Genomic DNA, 18,699 nt, shown 5'->3' with positions numbered 1-18,699 from the left:
CAGTTCTCTAGGGATCTGAGGAGACGCCTTTCATGCCCAGAAATGACAATCGTATCCTCGGACTACGACATCCCATCAGAGTCTTATTTCGTCTTTTGCCAGTTTCAAAAGGTAACGCGAACGTTACTATCGAACCCTGAGAAAACTGTTTGTAAAATATGCGGACTTAGTGAGGAGATGCGGTGCAAGTGTGGAGTGTTGCCTTAGCGACTGAAGACAGCCAGCCAAAGCGCGGGGTACCACCAGGACGAAACCAGCAGCCAACCGGCAAAAATTCCGCTGCTGGGCGCGCCGCAGGGGAAGGGGGCGGGGCCACGCTTCACCCCGCCCCCGGCCTTTTATGACGTAGGACAATGCCTGCCACGCGTCGGAACTAGGCTGCCGGCGCTGCCACCCCGCGCGAGTAACACGCATGAGGGAACGCGGTGGTCATCTGGGGCCGACTCTCGGAATCATGCATTTCTTATTTAGGTTAATCATTTTCTTTTACCTGTGGGGCATTTTTACTGCTCAGGGACAAAAGGCAGAGGAGAGCATAGAGGAAGTGAAAATAGAAGTTTTGCATCGTCCAGAAAACTGTTCTAACACAAGCAAAAAGGGAGACCTGCTAAATGCCCATTACGACGGCTTCTTGGCTAAAGACGGCTCGAAATTCTACTGCAGGTAGGAAATGATGCGAACAGCTCCCGCGTCCAGTTGATGTACTAAATCTAGCCTCCCTCCACCAACCAGAAACCTAATTTGTTGTTTGATTGATTTGTTCTTGTTTTTTAACAGTGAGAGTTCAGGCTTTTATTTCTAGGGGGGAAATCAGATTTGATATAGTATTTCCCTATTATATGGAATATTATTTTAAATTACTGAAAATGTTGGCCCAAGAAATTATTAAAAATACACACATCCATACACTCCCCCGACCACCACCACTACCCTTGGTACCTATAGAAGTAAGTCAAGGTACAGTTTGTAAGAATGTTCACACTTTTCCTTTGCTGTGGGTTGGAGTCTGCTTACTGAGGACTACGTAGAGTTGTTTAGGAGATGTTATCTGGCCTTCAGAAGCACGATATTTACTGGCTGGAGGCCACTTTCCAGCTGTATCAAGAAGCCACTACAATGACTTTCTCTGGTGACTTCCGGACCCTGTGTCCTGCCTGCCCCCTCATCCCACCACTACTTACTCTGATTTAATTGATGGTTTATTACTCAGAGATAGAATGTCTTTTCTCCTTCTGTGCTATTACCCTATAAAAATACAATTGGGGAAAGTTAGTTCTTTGCATCTAGAATAGAGAAATTTAATAAGAAGAAAAGATACAAATTTTAATCATGGTTGAAATGACTTTTTGAGGCTAAACCTGTACCATTATTTTTTTGAACAAACCCAGAATGGTTGAATAAGTCATTTGGACAAGCCATGCAGCTAGTTAGGGGCAGGAGACCCATTAAAAAGTTAACTGTTGAGTAGTTTTTGTAAATATGACAATAAAAAAAGAAAATGAGATGACTCCTAATGACTAGCTTTGGGCAAATCATACCTCTGTCTGGCTATTACGAGGGAAGTTTGAGCCAAACACTCCACTAGGGGGTTCAGAATGAATCTTAATATAGGAAAAGAGATGGTTAGAGAGGACTCCAATTTTAAATTGGAACTAAATGCTCAGCTGTATTTTAAAGTTTGATTTTATTTTTCTTGAAATCAACTTACCTAGGTGTTGTTTTTAATTATAGCCGGACAGAAAATGAAGGCCACCCCAAATGGTTTGTTCTTGGTGTTGGACAAGTCATAAAAGGCCTAGACATTGGGATGACAGATATGTGTCCTGGCGAGAAGCGAAAATTGATTATACCCCCTTCATTTGCATATGGAAAGGAAGGCTATGGTAAGGTGTTTTAATATGTATATCTCTAAGTTATATTTAAAAATAAATCATAGACTTCGGGTATATAGTCAAAAAATCAAAAGCAGACTCTCAAAGTTAAATAAGATATAGAATATAGGGTCCAATCAACTTTAGCTCTATCAAGTCCAGTCATCATTAAAGAAAGAGAAATTAAAACAAAAATGAGATACCATTTTCACCCATCAGATTAGCAAAGACATAAAAGTTGGCAAAGGTATGGAAAAAACAGCAGTCCCAAGCATTATTGCTGGGAATGTAAATCATTCGACCTCTTTAGCAATTTCTATCAAAATTTAAAATGCACATATCCTCTGATCCCATAGTTCCATTTCCAGGAATGTGTACCAAGGTACATCTTAAAGAACATTCACTGCAGACTTTTTTGGGTAGCAAGACTGCAAACTACCTGAGTATCCCTTAGTAGGAAATTAGTTAACTAAGTTATGCTATATCTATACAGTGGATTATTGTACAGCCAGTAAAAAGAATGAAGTAGAGGCATATGTATTAATGTGTTAAAGATAAAATGGGATAGAATATATTCCTGCAACAAATATTTATTGAGCATCAATGCCAGGCTCTATTCTAGGCACTGAGCATAAAGCAGTGTACAATGCAGAAACAGTTTCCTAACCTCAATGAGAGCTTACATGTGAGAGGGGAAATTTCACATATGCGTCATGTATCTACATAGACTATCTAAAAAATACACCATCTGATGATATTAAATGTTCCTGGGAAGGAGGCCTGAGGGTCAAGGGTAAGGAGATTTCCTCTCATTCTGTAATATATTATACTATTTAAATTTTTTACTGTATGCATGTACTAAATTTTTTATTGAAGTATAGTTGACTTAAAATACTATATTAGTTTTAGGTATAAAACATGGTGACTCGATATATTTATAGATTACGCACCATACAGAATTATTACAGTATTATTGACTATATCCCCTGTGCTGTATGTAACATCCCAATTGGTGGGAATGTAAATTGGTACAGCCACAACTGAAAACAGTATAAAAGTTTCTCAAAAAATTAAAAATAGAACTACTGTATGATCCAGCAATTCCACTCCTGGGTATTTATCTGAAGAAAATGAAAACACTAATTTGAAAAGATATATGCACCCCAGTGTTCACTGCAGCATTATTTACAATAGCCAAGATATGGAAACAACTTAAGTGTCCATCAATGGATGAATGGATAAAGAAGATGTGGTATACACACACACACACACACACACACACACACACACACACACACACACACACACACAGGAATATTACTCAGCCATGAAAAGGAATGAAATCTTGCCATTTGCAACAACATGGATGGACCTCGAGGGTATTATGCTAAGTGAAATAAGTCAGACAGAGAAAGACATGTATTAATTTTTCCAAAATTAAATTTTTAAAAATCACTAAAGTTAAAAGTGGAGCAGAATAGAGAAATTTTTAAGAGGGGAAAATGGGCAGTGTGGCAGAGGGCCGGTTTCTATATTGCATTCTCAGTTGGGTCCTTGCTTCCTATTGCTGTGTGAAGACTATAAAGATTTTTTTTTGGCCGTACCCCAGGGCTTTCGGGGATCTTAGCTGCCCAACCAGGGATTGAACCCATGCCCCCTGCAGTGGAAGTGCAGAGTCCTAACCACTGGACCATCAGGGAATTCCCCAAAGAAAGAATCTTTACCTCCTCATTCTACTTAGAGCCCTTCTTAACCCCACGTATTTGAAATATTTAGTATATAATTAAAGTAATCAAAGATTTTCTACAATGAAATGTCTTTACTCCCCAATATTTCGTTGAAATGGCACTCCCTCTTTAAGGCTGTTAGTTTACTCATTAGGCGGAATGGTTCCCACGCCTATTCTTTCCAGCAAGAGTAGGGGATCACTGCCCCAAATTGGATTGGAGGGAAGTTAGTGGTACAAGTCAGATCCAATCAGATTTAAAGCTCCTAAAGAGACAGTTCCAGATAACTACAGCTTCACTTTCAAAGCTTTTCGCCAATCATTTGGTTCCATCAAAGTAGCTCCCACAGAACCATAATTAGTGTATCCTATTTTTAGTTGTAAAGGAACCTAGGAGAGGGAGAGAGAATTGAAGATAAATTGAACGCAGTCTTGTCCTAAAAACGCTGTCATAGGTTGAGGTCAATTCTAGGCAAAATGATATAGGCAGAGTTTGCCTTTCAGTCTCCTTAGTCTCATTTTCAAGAGTTTCTCTTTCTCTCTTGTAGATACCTCCACATTCTGCCTGCTACCAGGGCACCCACACCTCTCATCAATAGGTGCTCATCTTGGGTCCTGTTACCCTGTGACAAATGAGTACCTATTTTATCCTTTTTGTAAACTAATTTATGCTTAGATACAAATGACTACCCAGTCTGCCAAAGCAATTAATAAGCCAGACCCTTGCTACAAAAATGTAGAAATTTGACTTGAAGTTAGTTCATATTCAATTTGAGGTGTCTTTAATATATAAAAATAATGAATCTCACTAGTAACATCACCAACACCTCCATTTTACACGTAAGGAAACTGAGGCCCGACAAAAGTGTGTTCTTTGGAATGTAGTTAACTGCTAGTTTACCTGCGTTATTTATAATAGCTTACTAATAGCTTGAATTCAGTTATTTTAAAAGCTGCTGTGTAGACCATAAGTAACTGCTTAACAAACAATATCTTGATTGAATAAGCTTTCTTAAATAAGTTGTTATTAAGACCTAACATTAGCTATAACTTTATTTTAGGTAGTACTTGAAGAAGTCTTTTCCTGTGCGCAATATCTTTGCCTAATGTCACAGAGCACCCCTGCATGTCTTGAAATGCATGTGACTTGTTAGTGCTTTAATTAACAGTACATGTGGTATGTATAGATTCTTTACATTAACTCCTAAGTCTTTGATCTGCTTCTCTAAATACAAGTAATGCTATAGCAAGTGCATATTTTTCTCTTCTTTATACTGTAACTTTTTAGTAAGATAAAACTTAACTGGCAATATATTCTATGTTTACAGTAGAATTTGGGGGAAACTTAGACTTGTAATATTTTTTAAGAAATTTGAATTTGTGTTTTGAATTTGTTTTTAATTATTGTCAGGAGAAGTTATTTTTCTGTCATAAAGAGGTCTTAACTGGACAGAATAGGAATGGGTTTTGTAAAAATGATCAATCAGTCAATCAATCTCTAGCTCTTTTACTATAAAGTCAAGTAATATGTGGTATGTTGGTTGGGATGGTCACATTAGTCATGTAATATGTGGGTAGATTGTTCTGTGTCCTGGTTTTGGAGATGACTGATCCACTTATTTTGGCTGTAACTTTCAAGCTTTTTTCTTTGGATTATATAAATACTTTAGCAAGAATTCTCCACTTTTTCATTTAAAAAATTACTGTTTGCTTCAAAGAACAAACTTAGCCATTTTTTAAATAAGTGATAGAGGCCATTCATTCAACAAATATTTGAGTAACTATAATGTACTGGTGACAAAAGCCACCCAGTGCCTCTTAGCAAGTCATTTCTGCAGGTCATTTTTATGAATGGCCATCTGAAGTAGCCCATAGATTGCTAAAGTCATCTGTGACATCACTTAATAGATTAACTTTATTAAAGAGAGCTATTTAAATTAATACTTAGAAGGTTTTTTTGTTATTATAAATTTCTTCATGAAATTGTTACTGGTTTGTTCTGTCATTGCACTATTTTTTGTCTATAAAGAATTTGAAAGACATGTATACTAATACATATATTTTATTCATACTTACAAATAACTGAACAAAATCATTTTCTAAAAGATACCTATCTTTGAAATTGTTCTGCCTGTGAATTTCTTCTCTGCACTAGCTCTCTCTTGTATAATGTTGGGGTATATTAATAAAAATTACATGATTTAGGGCTTCCCTGGTGGCTCAGTGGTTAAGAATACACCTGCCAATGCAGGGGAGACGGGTTAGAGCCCTGGTCCGGGAAGATCCCACGTGCCGCAGAGCAGCTAACCCCATGCGCCACAACTACTGAGTCTGCACTCTAGAGCCCGTGAGCCACAACTACTGAGCCCACGTGTCACAACTACTGAAGCCCATGTGCCTAGACCCCGTGCTCTGCAACGAGAAGCCACCGCAATGAGAAGCCTGCGCACCGCAATGATGAGTAGCCCCCGCTCGCCGCAACTAGAGAAATCCCACGCGCAGCAATGAAGACCCAATGCAGCCAAAAATAAATAAATTTTTTTAAATACATGATTTATATTTATTTCAATTTAATCAGGAAATAATGGTCCCCTTGGTCTTTAGAACTGACTTGGTTTGAAGACATATGGAAAAAGTGTTCCTAAGAAATATTTAGAAAGCAATTTTTATAAATATGAAATAATATAATCATAATGCTATAATGGCCATTTGTAAATAAATATTTGAATGTTATCTTCATGTAAGTTAAACTGTTAAAATTTACACCTTTAGCAGAAGGCAAGATTCCACCTGATGCAACATTGATTTTTGAGATTGAGCTTTATGCTGTGACCAAAGGACCACGAAGCATTGAAACATTTAAACAGATAGACACGGACAATGACAGGCAACTTTCTAAAACTGAGGTAATTCAAACAGATTTCATATGTACAATCTAATTTTTTGTCACATCTGTGTTACAGCTATTATTTTTACTTCTACCTAGTATGGACTGATTAATTTGCTTTTATAGAGCTGGTTACAAAAAAACTAAATTCCAAGAAGAAAATGTACTTTTTTAATGTAAAACTTGAAACTGAGTCAGCCTGTTTAATTTCCTTTCTCCCTGCAAGAGGGTCATTAAAATACCAAACTAATTCTACGAGTTATTTCTGGCACCTAGACTACAGGAGAAGATCTTTTCAAGCAGCACTGTAGGAATTCGTAACTGGGCAAATAATTCCCACCTCATAGGATTGTGAGGATTACATGAGATTATTAAAAGAGCTAGGAAAAATTTGAACTGTGTAGCCCAGAAAGTTGGTAAACAGGGTCCTGGAGTTCAGTTACCTAGCTTCTGCATCCTTAAAAAGCTAAAAATAGAGTTGTCATGTGATCCAGCAATCCCACTCCTGGGCATATATCCAGACAAAACTATAATTCAAAAAGATACATGCACCCCTATGTTCATAGCAGCACTATTTACAATAGCCAAGACATGGAAGCAACCTAAATGTCCATCAACAGACGAATGGATAAAGAAGATGTGTGTGTGTACACACACACACACACACACACACACACTAGAATATTACTCAGCCGTAAAAAAAGTGAAATAATGCTATTTGCAGCAACATGGATGGACATAGAGATTATCATACTAAGTAAACTAAGAGAAAGACAAATATCATATGGTATCACTTATATGTAGAATCTAAAAAAAGATACAAAAATGAACTTATTTACAGAATAGAAATAGACTCACAGACATAGAAAACAAACTTATGGTTACCAAGGGGGAAAGGAGGAGAGGAGGCATAAATTGGGAATTTGGGATTAACAGATACATGCTACTATATATAAAATAGATAAACAAGGACCTACTATATAGCACAGGGAACTATATTCAGTATCTTGTAATAACCTATAATGGAAAAGAATCTGAAAAAGAATAGATCATAGATATATAGATATTTGTATAACTGAATCACTTTGCTGTGTACCTGAAACATTTTAAATCAACTATACTTCAATGCAAAAAAAAAGTGATAATAAATAAAATACCCAGCCTTGTTTAACACTATCTCCAAATCGTTGTACTTTGCTCTCTTTAGTTATTATATGTATTAATATATAATTTATTTATATAATATACATAATTTCCAATAGAAATATAATTGAGTTACATACATAATTTTAAATGTTTTAGTAGCCACATTTTAAAAAGTAAAAAGAAACAAGTAAAATTAATGTTAATTATCTCAATATATCTAAAATATTGCCATTTCAACATGAAACCAATATAAAAATTATCAATGACATTTTTTATTATCTTCAAAATTTGTTGTGTATTTTACCCTTACAGTAGCTTGTCTCAATTTGATCTACCACATTTCAAGTGCTTAATGGACATATATGGCTAGTAGCTACCATGTTAGGCTGTGCTTATAATGTGTCTTTGCTTAGAGAAATGTTGTATAGAGAAAAGGGAATACTTCAGAATACCTGTTCTTTATTTGACGTTAGAGAGATGATCATAATTTGTAGATTGGGGGAGAGCTATAGAAGCATAGAAAAATTAAGAAAATTAAATTTTATTTCAAAACCTGTAGTTGGGTTTTATTCATTATACATATTTATTATTGGGTTGGCCAAAAAGTTCATTCGGGTTTTTCCATACTATGTAACAAAAACCCGAACGAACTTTTTGGCCAACCCAATAATTTTGGAGATTATATAAATACCAATTTGGATTTTATTCACTAATGGAAATCCTTAAGAGGGAGTTTCTTTTGATAATGTGGATAGTGTAGATTATTGGAAAGCATTTAGTTTCAACAAAATTCAATTCAGATGTTAATCTCTGAGTATGTACCACTAACCACCTATAACCTCGGGGGAAGCTAGTTTGAAGATCTGTTTCTCTTAAGAAAATTGCTTCAAAGGTTGAAAAAAATTAAACCTCAAATAGCTTTTTAAATTTTTGTATCACTTATTATAAGTAGTCTTAGATATGAGTTTCTTTATGTAAACATTTTCTCAAAGTTGCTGGAAATTTCTTATGATATCTTTTTATTAAAGAAATATTATTTTGGCCTAGATAAGTCATTACCTGAAAAAGGAATTTGAAAAAGATGAGAAGCCACGTGACAAGTCATATCAGAATGCAGTTTTGGAAGATATTTTTAAGAAGAACGACCATGATGGTGATGGCTTCATTTCTTCTAAGGAATACAATGTCTATCAACATGATGAACTATAGCATATTTTTATTTCTAAATTTTCTTAGCTATTTACTGTACTTTATATGTAAAACAAAGTCACTTTTCTCTGAGTTGTATTTTCTATTTTTCCCCCATGAACATATTTTGATCCCTTCAATACATGTAATTTTGGAATAATAAATGTGAGGCTGTTTTGCAAAATTTAACTTTCAAGTAAGGCATGATTGTGTTTCTTATTGCTTTATTCTGTTAACATGAATTGCAGCACCATAAAATCGACCTCTGCATCCTAGTGGGCAGTTTTTCCCCTTCAAGTTATAGGAGGACATCTATGTCAAAATCCACAAGTTCTTCCCAACTCTAACCTTAACAGCATGTACAGTTATGTAAATATCCAAATTTTAACATTTAAGGTGCCCCATATTTTTAAAATATTTAATAGGGACCCAGGAATTAACATTTCATTTGTTTATACATTTCACAGCATTATGGATAGTAGGATATAAAAATCATAGGACTGAGGACTCTTCCTTTAGTATGCATGCAGGACAGTATTAGTTGTATAACTCTGTCAGAGAGCCTCAACACAGTCTCTGTACTTTTTGGTGCAAGTTTCTGGCCTTAGGTATTTGTTCCAATGACTAATGTTTGAAAGACATTTCATCAGACCAAAGGCTTTGTGCCTCTATCTTAGAGCAGGCATCATAAAGTCTGTACGGCTCTGACTCTTGCATTCCCTCAGACATCATTATAAATGTGCTACGCCTCTTCCTTCTCATAGGCCTTTATATCTACCATCCCTAACTTTTTGTCTTGATAGTTTTAAATTGATGCTACGCTATTTCTTAGTCTCCCTTTCTCTAGGTATCTCTATCCTATGTCACTTCTCACAATGTTCTTATTATTAACCATGAACGAGCATTACAAACTGGTATGCCATCAAGTTTTTGATAAATGTGTAGAACTTATTTTACACATGAGGATATCAAATGAGGATATAAAGTGCCATGGCAATTTTGCGTCATGGTCAAATCACTGTGGTCCAACATGTTGAGAATAAGAGGTAAGAGATGCTGTAGAAGATCATGCTGGTACCCAAGAAAGGACACATATTTATTGGAACATGTAAGATTTACTTACTGTGTATGTAGAAAAGTGTGGTTAGGCAGTAAATAGCTCGATTCAAAACAATTGAGTTCAAAACAAAGTTTTTTCCATTTTCTGAAACTTGCTCTTTCCAAACCATTGTTCACTGTTCATCTTTTAACCTCTTTCAATATACTGCTAGAAATCCTATAATTTAAAAGTATAAGGGCAACACAAAAACCACTAGATTAGTGGATATCACATATGCATAGCACAGAGTTAGACACTTTGTAAAATAAAAACCTTTACTATCTTTTCTTTCCCCCCAATATTTCTTCATTCCTATACCCAATTTTATAACTCCTCCTCACTTAATCATCAACTTTCATCCCTTTACTTCCCTCAGAAAAACCTGCTCAGTTCAAGTAAACTAAGTTTGCTAATACAGTATTATGTTTTGGTTTGGAAACTGCACCCATTCTCTATATCCATATTAATAAAAGTCACTAGAAGTTTTTTTGATCAGTATACTCGTATTTGCACCTGAATCATATACTCTGCCCAAAACAAAAATACCGTGAAGGCTATATATGGAAATTATCCTATGATACAAACTGTTTCTAATTCTAACCTTTCTGTCCCATTGTTTTCATACCAAGTGCTTTTAAACTTATGTTTTTTTGTTTTTTATTTATTTATTTTTGGCTGCGTTGAATCTTCGTTTCTGCACACGGGCTTTCTCTAGTTGCGGCGAGCGGGGACTATTGGGCCTAATCAAGCAGAGGGCTCAGAAGAGCCCGACAAGTTTGATCAAGGAGAGACTTTCTGTCACAGATAATGCCAAACTGTTTACCAAAGTAATCGTACCAATTTGTTTTTCAACTACTATGAGGGTTTCAGTTGCTTTTCATCCTTGCCAAAGCTTACTATTAGCAATTTGAAGATTCTGAATACCTAGTGCTATCTCATGGTGGTTTTTTTTTTTTAAACACTAAATGGATTGAATCACTTTTAAATTTATTTATTTATTTATTTTTGGCTGCGTTGGGTCTTCGTTGCTGCACGCGGGCTTTCTCTAGTTGCGGTGAGCAGGGGGCTACTCTTCCTTGAGGTGTGCAGGCTTTGCATTGCAGTGGCTTCTCTTGTTGCGGAGCACAGGCTCTAGGCGTGTGGGCTTCAGTAGCTGTGGCACGCAGGCTCAGTAGTTGTGGCTCGCAGGCCCCAGAGTGCAGGCTCAGTAGCTGTAGCGCACAGGCTTACTTGCTCCGCGGCATGTGGGAGCTTCCCAGACCAGGGCTCGAACCTGCGTCCCCTGCATTGGCAGGTGGATTCTTAACCACTGCGCTACCAGGGAAGTCCCTAAACTTATGATTTAAAAAATTATAGATGATGGTAAATGAACATGGAGATTTACTCTAAAACTCTAATCACATCTAAGTAGTTAAAAAGGTAAAATGTTAATCCTTCTACATACATATATATACAAGTATTTCGTATTTATGTAATTGCCTAATGCCTTCATAGGCATATGCCGAGTAGTGACTGCTGTACTATATACTTTGATTTCTGGAACTTTAACATAGTATTTTTGTAATTATTTAAAAATGGTGTATAGTAAATAATTTAGGTTGCTTGTGTATAAAAAAATTTCAGATGTCTTACAGAGTAGATGCAAAAGATCTCGCAGAACTAAATATGTTAAATGTTTTAAACATTTTCAAAGGAGAAAAGAAATAAACGTGTCCCAGCTGCCTTAACTTTAAAATAACTGTAGTGAGTTTTTATAAAGACAAAGCTGGCGAGCACATATATATGTACATCACAGAATGGCAGCCCATTACTACTATCAGTCACCCTTAATTGTGTACACAAAACCCCACACTGAGCTCAGTGTGCTTTTAATTTGATACCACAATTAAACATTTAGGATTACATTAAATTATTAACACATTTTTCTCATTTTACCAGACCTAGGGCAATAGTTAAAGCACCATAAAGTTGCCACTTGTGTACTCTTGTCATTCTTAGATCTTGAATTAAAAGCCAACTAAAAATAAAATTGATATCTAGAAAAGTTCTATGTATAATAAGACTAAATCCCAAAATATACTTCTAAAGTGACTGGCAGATTTTACGAAGGAATATCTATATTCTGAATTTTATATTTAAACCTTTTCCAATATAAACATTATTAATCTTCATGACAATTTATGAGGTAGATACTATTATCATCTCCACGTTATAGATGGGAAAAATGATGCCCAGACAGGTTAAATTCTTGTTCCCCTCCCTCTTTAATTTGCTACAACTCATCAAAGCAAACCTAGATAATTTTGGAAAGGTGTGTGGCACAGTTACACCTAAAACACCAGCAAGATACATTGATTTTCCATTTTATTTCATTCTCTTGTGCCAAACATCAAAACAAGGAACTGCATGAAGTCTCACGTACTTCTGCCCATCGACAGAGCACTGAAAGCACCCATAAACCGTCTCCCTTTTAAAGTTCCCCATGCCACAGAGTATGCAAGGCCCTTTTGGAATGTTGTGATTAAGTAAATTAACTCGGATATGAGTCCCTTCTTTGAGTGAAATATCACTCATGCTGAGAGGTTTGTCATAATAGTCAGAAAAAAGATCATCTAAGTAAAGCTGTGAACGAGAAATGGCATCCATCACTCTTCTATCTAAAAGGACAAAAAAAGAAATGTGTTAAAAGTCAAATAAAAAATGTATAGCCAAACTGCAATTAAAACTATGTGTGAATCTAAACCATCAGTCATGAAATTTGGCTTTTAAATTTAAATTCTTAAGACAGGATTACTGAAGAGATAACCTCAAGTGTTAATCTGAGAAGAAAAAAATCTTCAGTGGACATACTTCTTTCAAACAGTATATTTCTCAATCTGTAGAGCAGCGCAAATGTTGCCGTTTCTTCCCTTTCAAATCCTCCTTTTGACACTGAAGTGACACAAAGGTCTATAAAAAAAAATTTTAGAAGATGTTATAATTTGAACAACTCATATTTTATTGGGGGTTTTAATTGTGGTTGAATTCTGGTATGTGCCATTCATTTTATTTTTTTAAGTTAAAATTTACATATTTTTAGAAAAGGTAACATTTACATGGTACAAAATTCAAAGAGTACAAAAAGAGGCTACGGTGACAAATAAGTCTCTACGTTGACCCCAGCCTCAGTTTTATACCCCAGGGTAACTACTGTTGTGTGTACTTCCAGAAATACTCCATATATTTTACATGCATAAAGAATATGTATATATGTATGTAAGTATGTATGTATATAAAATTGTTTAGACTCAAATAGATACACATTTCTTTAAAATATCATAGAGATTATTCCATATCAAGATCTTCAGTGCTACATAATTCCTAATGGCTTCACAGTATTCTATTGTGTGGATGCACCATTATTCAACTAGTTGCTGATAATATACCTTAAGGTTATTTCCAATCTTTTGCTATTATGAACTGACTATCCTTATACCCACATCATTTCATATATGTGTATCTATAGGATAAATTCCTAAAAGTGTAAATAAGGCTAAAATATATGTAATTTAAAATTTTGATGTACATATCAGTTCTATCAGTTTACACTTCTAGTGATCAATATTATTGTAAAAACCTACACCCTTGGACTTTCCTGGTGGTCCAGTGGTAAAGAATCCGCCTTGCAATGCAGGGGACGCAGGTTTGATCCCTGGTCAGGGAACTAAGATCCCACATGCTGCGGGGCAACTAAGCCCACAAGCCACAACTACTGAGCTCACGCACCTCAAGTAGAAAGCCTGCGTGCGGCAAACTCTAGTTGCCCATGCACTCTGGAACCCAAGCACCACAACTACAGAGCCCACGTGCCCTGGAGCCTGCATGCCACAACTAGAGAAGAGAAAACCCGCAGGCCACAACTAGAGAGAAGCCCGCGTGCTGACACGAAGAGCCCGCATGCCACAACGAAAGATCTCGCATGCCCCAACGAAGACCCCGCATGCCTCAATGAAGATCCCACATGCTGCAACTAAGATCTGATGCAGCCAAAAGAATAAATAAATAATAAATAAATAAATCTTTTTTTAAAAAAAAACCCTACACCCTTTAGTGTCCCAGATAGAATTTAATTAGTGTGATTTGTTTCTGGACTCCCTATTCCCTCCTCCGACAGAACTGCAGAAACAAAAACAGGTCTAAAATGTTCATAAATCACCATGGCTAAGGGGCTCCCTTGCCTAGTCCGTTGGGCTACACCTAGACTTGAGCTGGCTGGTCTAATAATCTTAAAACCTGTGAAATGTAGAAATTTAAACCGAGCTGCACTGCAGTATTATATAAGGTGACAATTTTAGGGAATTATTTGTAACTTTAAGGTTTTAGGGAGAGTCCGGAGTTGGGGGAGCTGGGTCTATGAAAGGAAAACCAGAAGAAAGGTTGTCTTTGGGTACCCTAGTTTGGATGCCTTGACACCTTCGACATCTTACTATCTACCTACTCTATTTGCCATCATCAAAAACTACCTATTAGACGATAATTTTTTATTTTCCCATATAAGTCAAGGAAATACTGTCAGTGGATTGCGTTCTCACTCTTAGCTATAATTGTAAGTGGGTGGTGGGAAGACTACAGCCTTCCTCAAGAAACAGGGATGAGGTAATGAGTAAGTAAAGACTGGAGGGTCTTTCCCAGTTACTTCATCCAAACATAATATTGACAGTACTGAGAGCAGCACTCTTCTATTATTAGACACTCAGAAAGAGACAGAGATTCTCATTAAATCCTTCTGTAAAAATATAATCATTTTGGTGTTTCATGCAAATCACTCACCAAAGGCACCATCCAAGTAAATGAAGAGTTCGAAAACACTGAAAGCTATGGTTGTGTGTGCTGGAAAAACAATAGCTTTGTCCCTTCCCTTGGGATTCTGTTCATCCATAAAATGAAACTATATTAAATAAATTAAATAACATGGTTAAGGAGCACAACAGGTAAGGATATATTTTTGGAGAAATAAAACATTCCCTACAATCCTACCAAAAACACACATCCCCACCCCTACAAGCAAAGAATTCTCCTACTTGAATTCAACTGTTTCTAGCAGAGGTCCAAATTAATGGTCCATTGGAGACTTGTGATCTATATTAGGAAATACCTCTCACTACTTTCTCATTTACTTTGTATCAGAGCCAATGATTAGTGCTACCACATGGGTAATGCTCTCTGGCATAGAAACCTTTTTCTTTCAACTGCAAACCAACTGCCTTTAAGTGCTACAGTTGTTTTTAGCCTATTCTGTCCACTGTTCCAAAGCCCCCAGAGTTTTCAGCAGCTTTCCAAAGCAATTACCAACAATTAAGTATATGTTTTGCTCAGTTCATGCCCCCAAAATGATCCAATGTTAAACAATTTGGTGGGCACCTAATGTAGCCACTGAACAGAACCTTCGTTTGCAAAGATTTGAAACGATTATCATTGTACCCTATCTTTCTAATAATTCATTTTAATAAATCAAGTCATTATTATGCATCATTATTAGGTGAATGACAAGGACAAATAATACCATAATTGAGCTAAAAATTAAACACAAATAGCTTTCAAGATTTTTTAAAGGACTTAACATTGAATGAAGCATGTTTGGCCATTAACAATATTATTTTAGAAAAATTAATTTAATATAAAAATATAAACTCAACTTTTTAAAATTAAGTAAAAACTGTATCACCTAAAAATAAAATCAAAGAACTCAACATAACCACTCAATTTGTATTCTTAAAACAGCATAATAGTAATATGAGAGACTCCATTGTGCACATTATTTCACAAGGATTAGTGTTTTCTTACATTATTTTACATGTTGATAATTCAAATTTTCTTGGATTTTTTTTCATATTCTAAAACAAAATCATTGGTGTGCAAAATCCTATATACAATTGCAGCTTTTTAATCTCAACATTTGACAAAATACACAAGGCTCATTAGAAACTGAATACTTAAAAAAATTCCCATTGCAGCTTTTTAGTAAGAGAAGTCTAATGAGTCTAATGGTTTACCCTCATGGCTTCCCCACGAATTCCAGCGTGCACAGACAGTGAGCACTGTCGTGTGGTTCGGATGCTTTCCATGACCACACACAATACTGCCTTTCTGCTGCTCCTTGACTGACGTATCAAACTGTGGTCAAAATTAATTTTTCTAAAATCAAGAAGACAGACATTCACAAGAATCTGTAACATCTAACTATGTATAATCAGGTACATTTTTTGATTATCATGTGTTACTATTCACGATCCACCTTAATTAAAAGTAAATCAAGGCAGTCCTAATACAAATCAGAAGGTGTGTTCAAAAGAAATTTAATAATCTGCCTCTCCTGTCTATTTTGTTAAAACATGCATACTATAGGAGTCTGCTGGAGGAGACTCTCTTAGTGTATTTGCTGCAAGCAGATTCTTGAAGTCTTGTAATCTTATAATTTAGCAAATGCGGCAGAGCCAAAGTGATTTTGCAGAACAGTTAAATATTTTTTAAACCAAATGATTCCAGATATCTACACTTATCCAAAGCTTGGACATATTACTAATTTGCAGTATTTCAAATAAATCAAACAGATTACTCTAGTAAAATATAACCTGAATGTTTTAAGCACTCTTTGTAATGAAGTTTATATAATTAAAATATTTAATAAAAACATGGAAGTATTATACTGACCGCGTAGTAATTTCCTTGAGTAATGTTGATACTTCCACTTCATGTTTGGTTACTACACCAAATGAAGCTTTTACTGCAATTGAATCTGATCCAGTAATGTTAATCCCAACGTCGTTCACAATATGGTTGCCTCGCCTTCCATAGAGTGAAACGTCTGATTCATCTTCATAATTCAGTAACTGATAAGATGAAATACCTTTAAGAAAAGGAAATCAATATTTTAAATGTCTTGAATTCATCTAATGTAAATATGTATAGTAGCACATTAATTTACCATTTAAGACTTGATTACCCAAATGTTGAGAATGGCAACATCTTAAACCAAGATTAAAAAGAGCAATTCAATTAATCTGACAACAAGAGAAATAAATATCCAGAGTACTTTAAATGAACTCAAATTCTCTTTCAGCCAACAGAATACTTAAGCATCAAGATCCACTGGCTAGCTGAAAGAAAAACAAGTGTTTATAAGAAAAATTTGTTAAAATGTTAATATTAGCCTGTTAATACATTTCAGCTTACCAACCGTAGTAACTGAATCAAATAATAAATACAAATTACTTTCATCGCATTTAACCATGTGAGATAGGCAAGACTGAATAATACCCCCATTTTATAGATGAAGAAGTATACTATTATGTCATACTCTAAGTTGATTTGGTTAAAACAATTTATAAAATAACTGAAATTAAATTATACAATAAATAATCTTATAAAATACATTTGAAATTATTCAACCAATAAGAGATTTGATACTATACAAACGTTAGGCATTGTTAACAATATTATTACTGTCACAGTAATAAGAGTTGCTTTTATCAATGAAAGTACATAAATATGATGAACATAGGTAGCACAGACAACCTATGTTTAGATTACCAATACTATAGCTGAATGAGTAGTCACTCCCAAACAGACATTTAAACTTACCAGCTGAAATTTCTCTGTCTCCTAGAAGAATATCTTTCAGTGTAAAAGGTGTTGAAGTAAATTTATATCTAGGAAACAGAAAACATCTCTTCTTTTTTACCACCAGACTTAGAGGTTGGTATTTGTCAGCCTCACTGAGGCTTGGAACAGGAACTAATCTCCCTCCATCTCCAACTTGTTTGACAAAGCTCTTGGTAGCCGCAGCAAACATATTAATACGGTATTAAAACGTCATGAACTGCAACCCTCAGATAACAAATCCATGTTTTCAAAAAAAATCAGGCATAAAACTAAGTCTTGCTTGATTTTAAATATAATTATACACGTTAAAAATACAAAGCATGGTTTCACTGAGTAGCTTACCAGTGTACAATTTACAACACTACCTCCCCTGGTGTGCTCAGGTAATGAATTATAGATTAACGGTGTAAAATGATATACTAAAAGCAAGTCTAATTTGGAATTGCAGTCTATAACACTAAAATATACACAGAAAACTAGTAATCTTTAAATATTATCAATGTCCTTGATGACGGTCACAGCTGATAGTGGTTTGCCAGGTTTGAAGGAAGCATATAGCCCTACAGGGAACAATACGTTAGCCACTAACATTAGCCCTGGACGCCATCCACAGTGGACCTAGTCCAAAGGGAATTCCTTCACAAGTCCATTGTGCCAATTTTGGCAACAGAAAAGCACTATTTCTGTGTTATGGTACACAGTTCATTCTTTGAACATTTCATTCATTTTCCTTGTATGTTTACAAAACCAAGTGATTAATATAAAAATAAATTCACAGAATATAAGGAAACAATTGCATGCAAAACTTTATAAAATACGAAATGAAAGCCATATTACATGTAACTGCATAAACTCTGACTTAGGGGTTTCTTATGAAGCTGGCACATAGTGTCTCTCTGAAATAGAGTACTGCTGCATTTATTTTCTTTTTGTTTCATCATTACTATCCAGTTACTCAACCTTTAAAGAGAGCTGTATAAAGTTTAGACTTGTTTTTAAGAAATTTTATGCCTAAAAGTAAATCTTAGAAACAAATCTGAGTGCTGAAATAGTGTACTGTCATAGCTATGTGGATGTTAACATAATTTTGAAATAGTGGCTATGTGGTACTTAAAATAAGATATTCATTAAAACACAGCAA

General features: G+C 35.4%; 2 protein-coding genes across 3 annotated transcripts; one reads left to right on the top strand and one right to left on the bottom strand.

Annotated features, from left to right (window-relative positions):
- The first annotated feature begins 186 nt into the window (after positions 1 to 186).
- Positions 187 to 9,014, top strand: FKBP7 (FKBP prolyl isomerase 7). 2 transcript variants are annotated; one of them, XM_007190400.3, is made up of 4 exons: positions 187 to 663; positions 1,732 to 1,883; positions 6,373 to 6,503; positions 8,678 to 9,014. In XM_007190400.3, the coding sequence occupies exons 1-4, from the start codon at positions 413 to 415 to the stop codon at positions 8,837 to 8,839; spliced, it is 696 nt and encodes a 231-aa protein (XP_007190462.1). In that variant the 5' UTR covers positions 187 to 412; the 3' UTR covers positions 8,840 to 9,014. The 2 variants fall into 2 exon arrangements, with proteins under 2 accessions (XP_007190462.1, XP_007190461.1); XM_007190399.2 differs by having other exon boundaries at positions 327 to 663; positions 6,370 to 6,503.
- A 3,267-nt stretch (positions 9,015 to 12,281) lies between these two features.
- On the bottom strand, positions 12,282 to 17,748 carry PJVK (pejvakin). Its single transcript, XM_007190401.3, has 6 exons — positions 17,538 to 17,748; positions 16,608 to 16,803; positions 15,950 to 16,091; positions 14,727 to 14,844; positions 12,768 to 12,866; positions 12,282 to 12,574 (listed from the first exon to the last, which is right to left on the bottom strand). Exons 1-6 carry the CDS (start codon positions 17,746 to 17,748, stop codon positions 12,282 to 12,284), a joined length of 1,059 nt encoding a protein of 352 aa, XP_007190463.1.
- Between the last annotated feature and the right edge of the window lie 951 nt (positions 17,749 to 18,699).

This window comes from Balaenoptera acutorostrata, chromosome 8 (genome assembly GCF_949987535.1).
Source record: "Balaenoptera acutorostrata chromosome 8, mBalAcu1.1, whole genome shotgun sequence".
NCBI classification, from domain to species: domain Eukaryota; kingdom Metazoa; phylum Chordata; class Mammalia; order Artiodactyla; family Balaenopteridae; genus Balaenoptera; species Balaenoptera acutorostrata.
The sequence above is the reverse complement of the archived record's forward strand: the minus strand, read 5'-3'. Positions and strand labels throughout refer to the sequence as shown.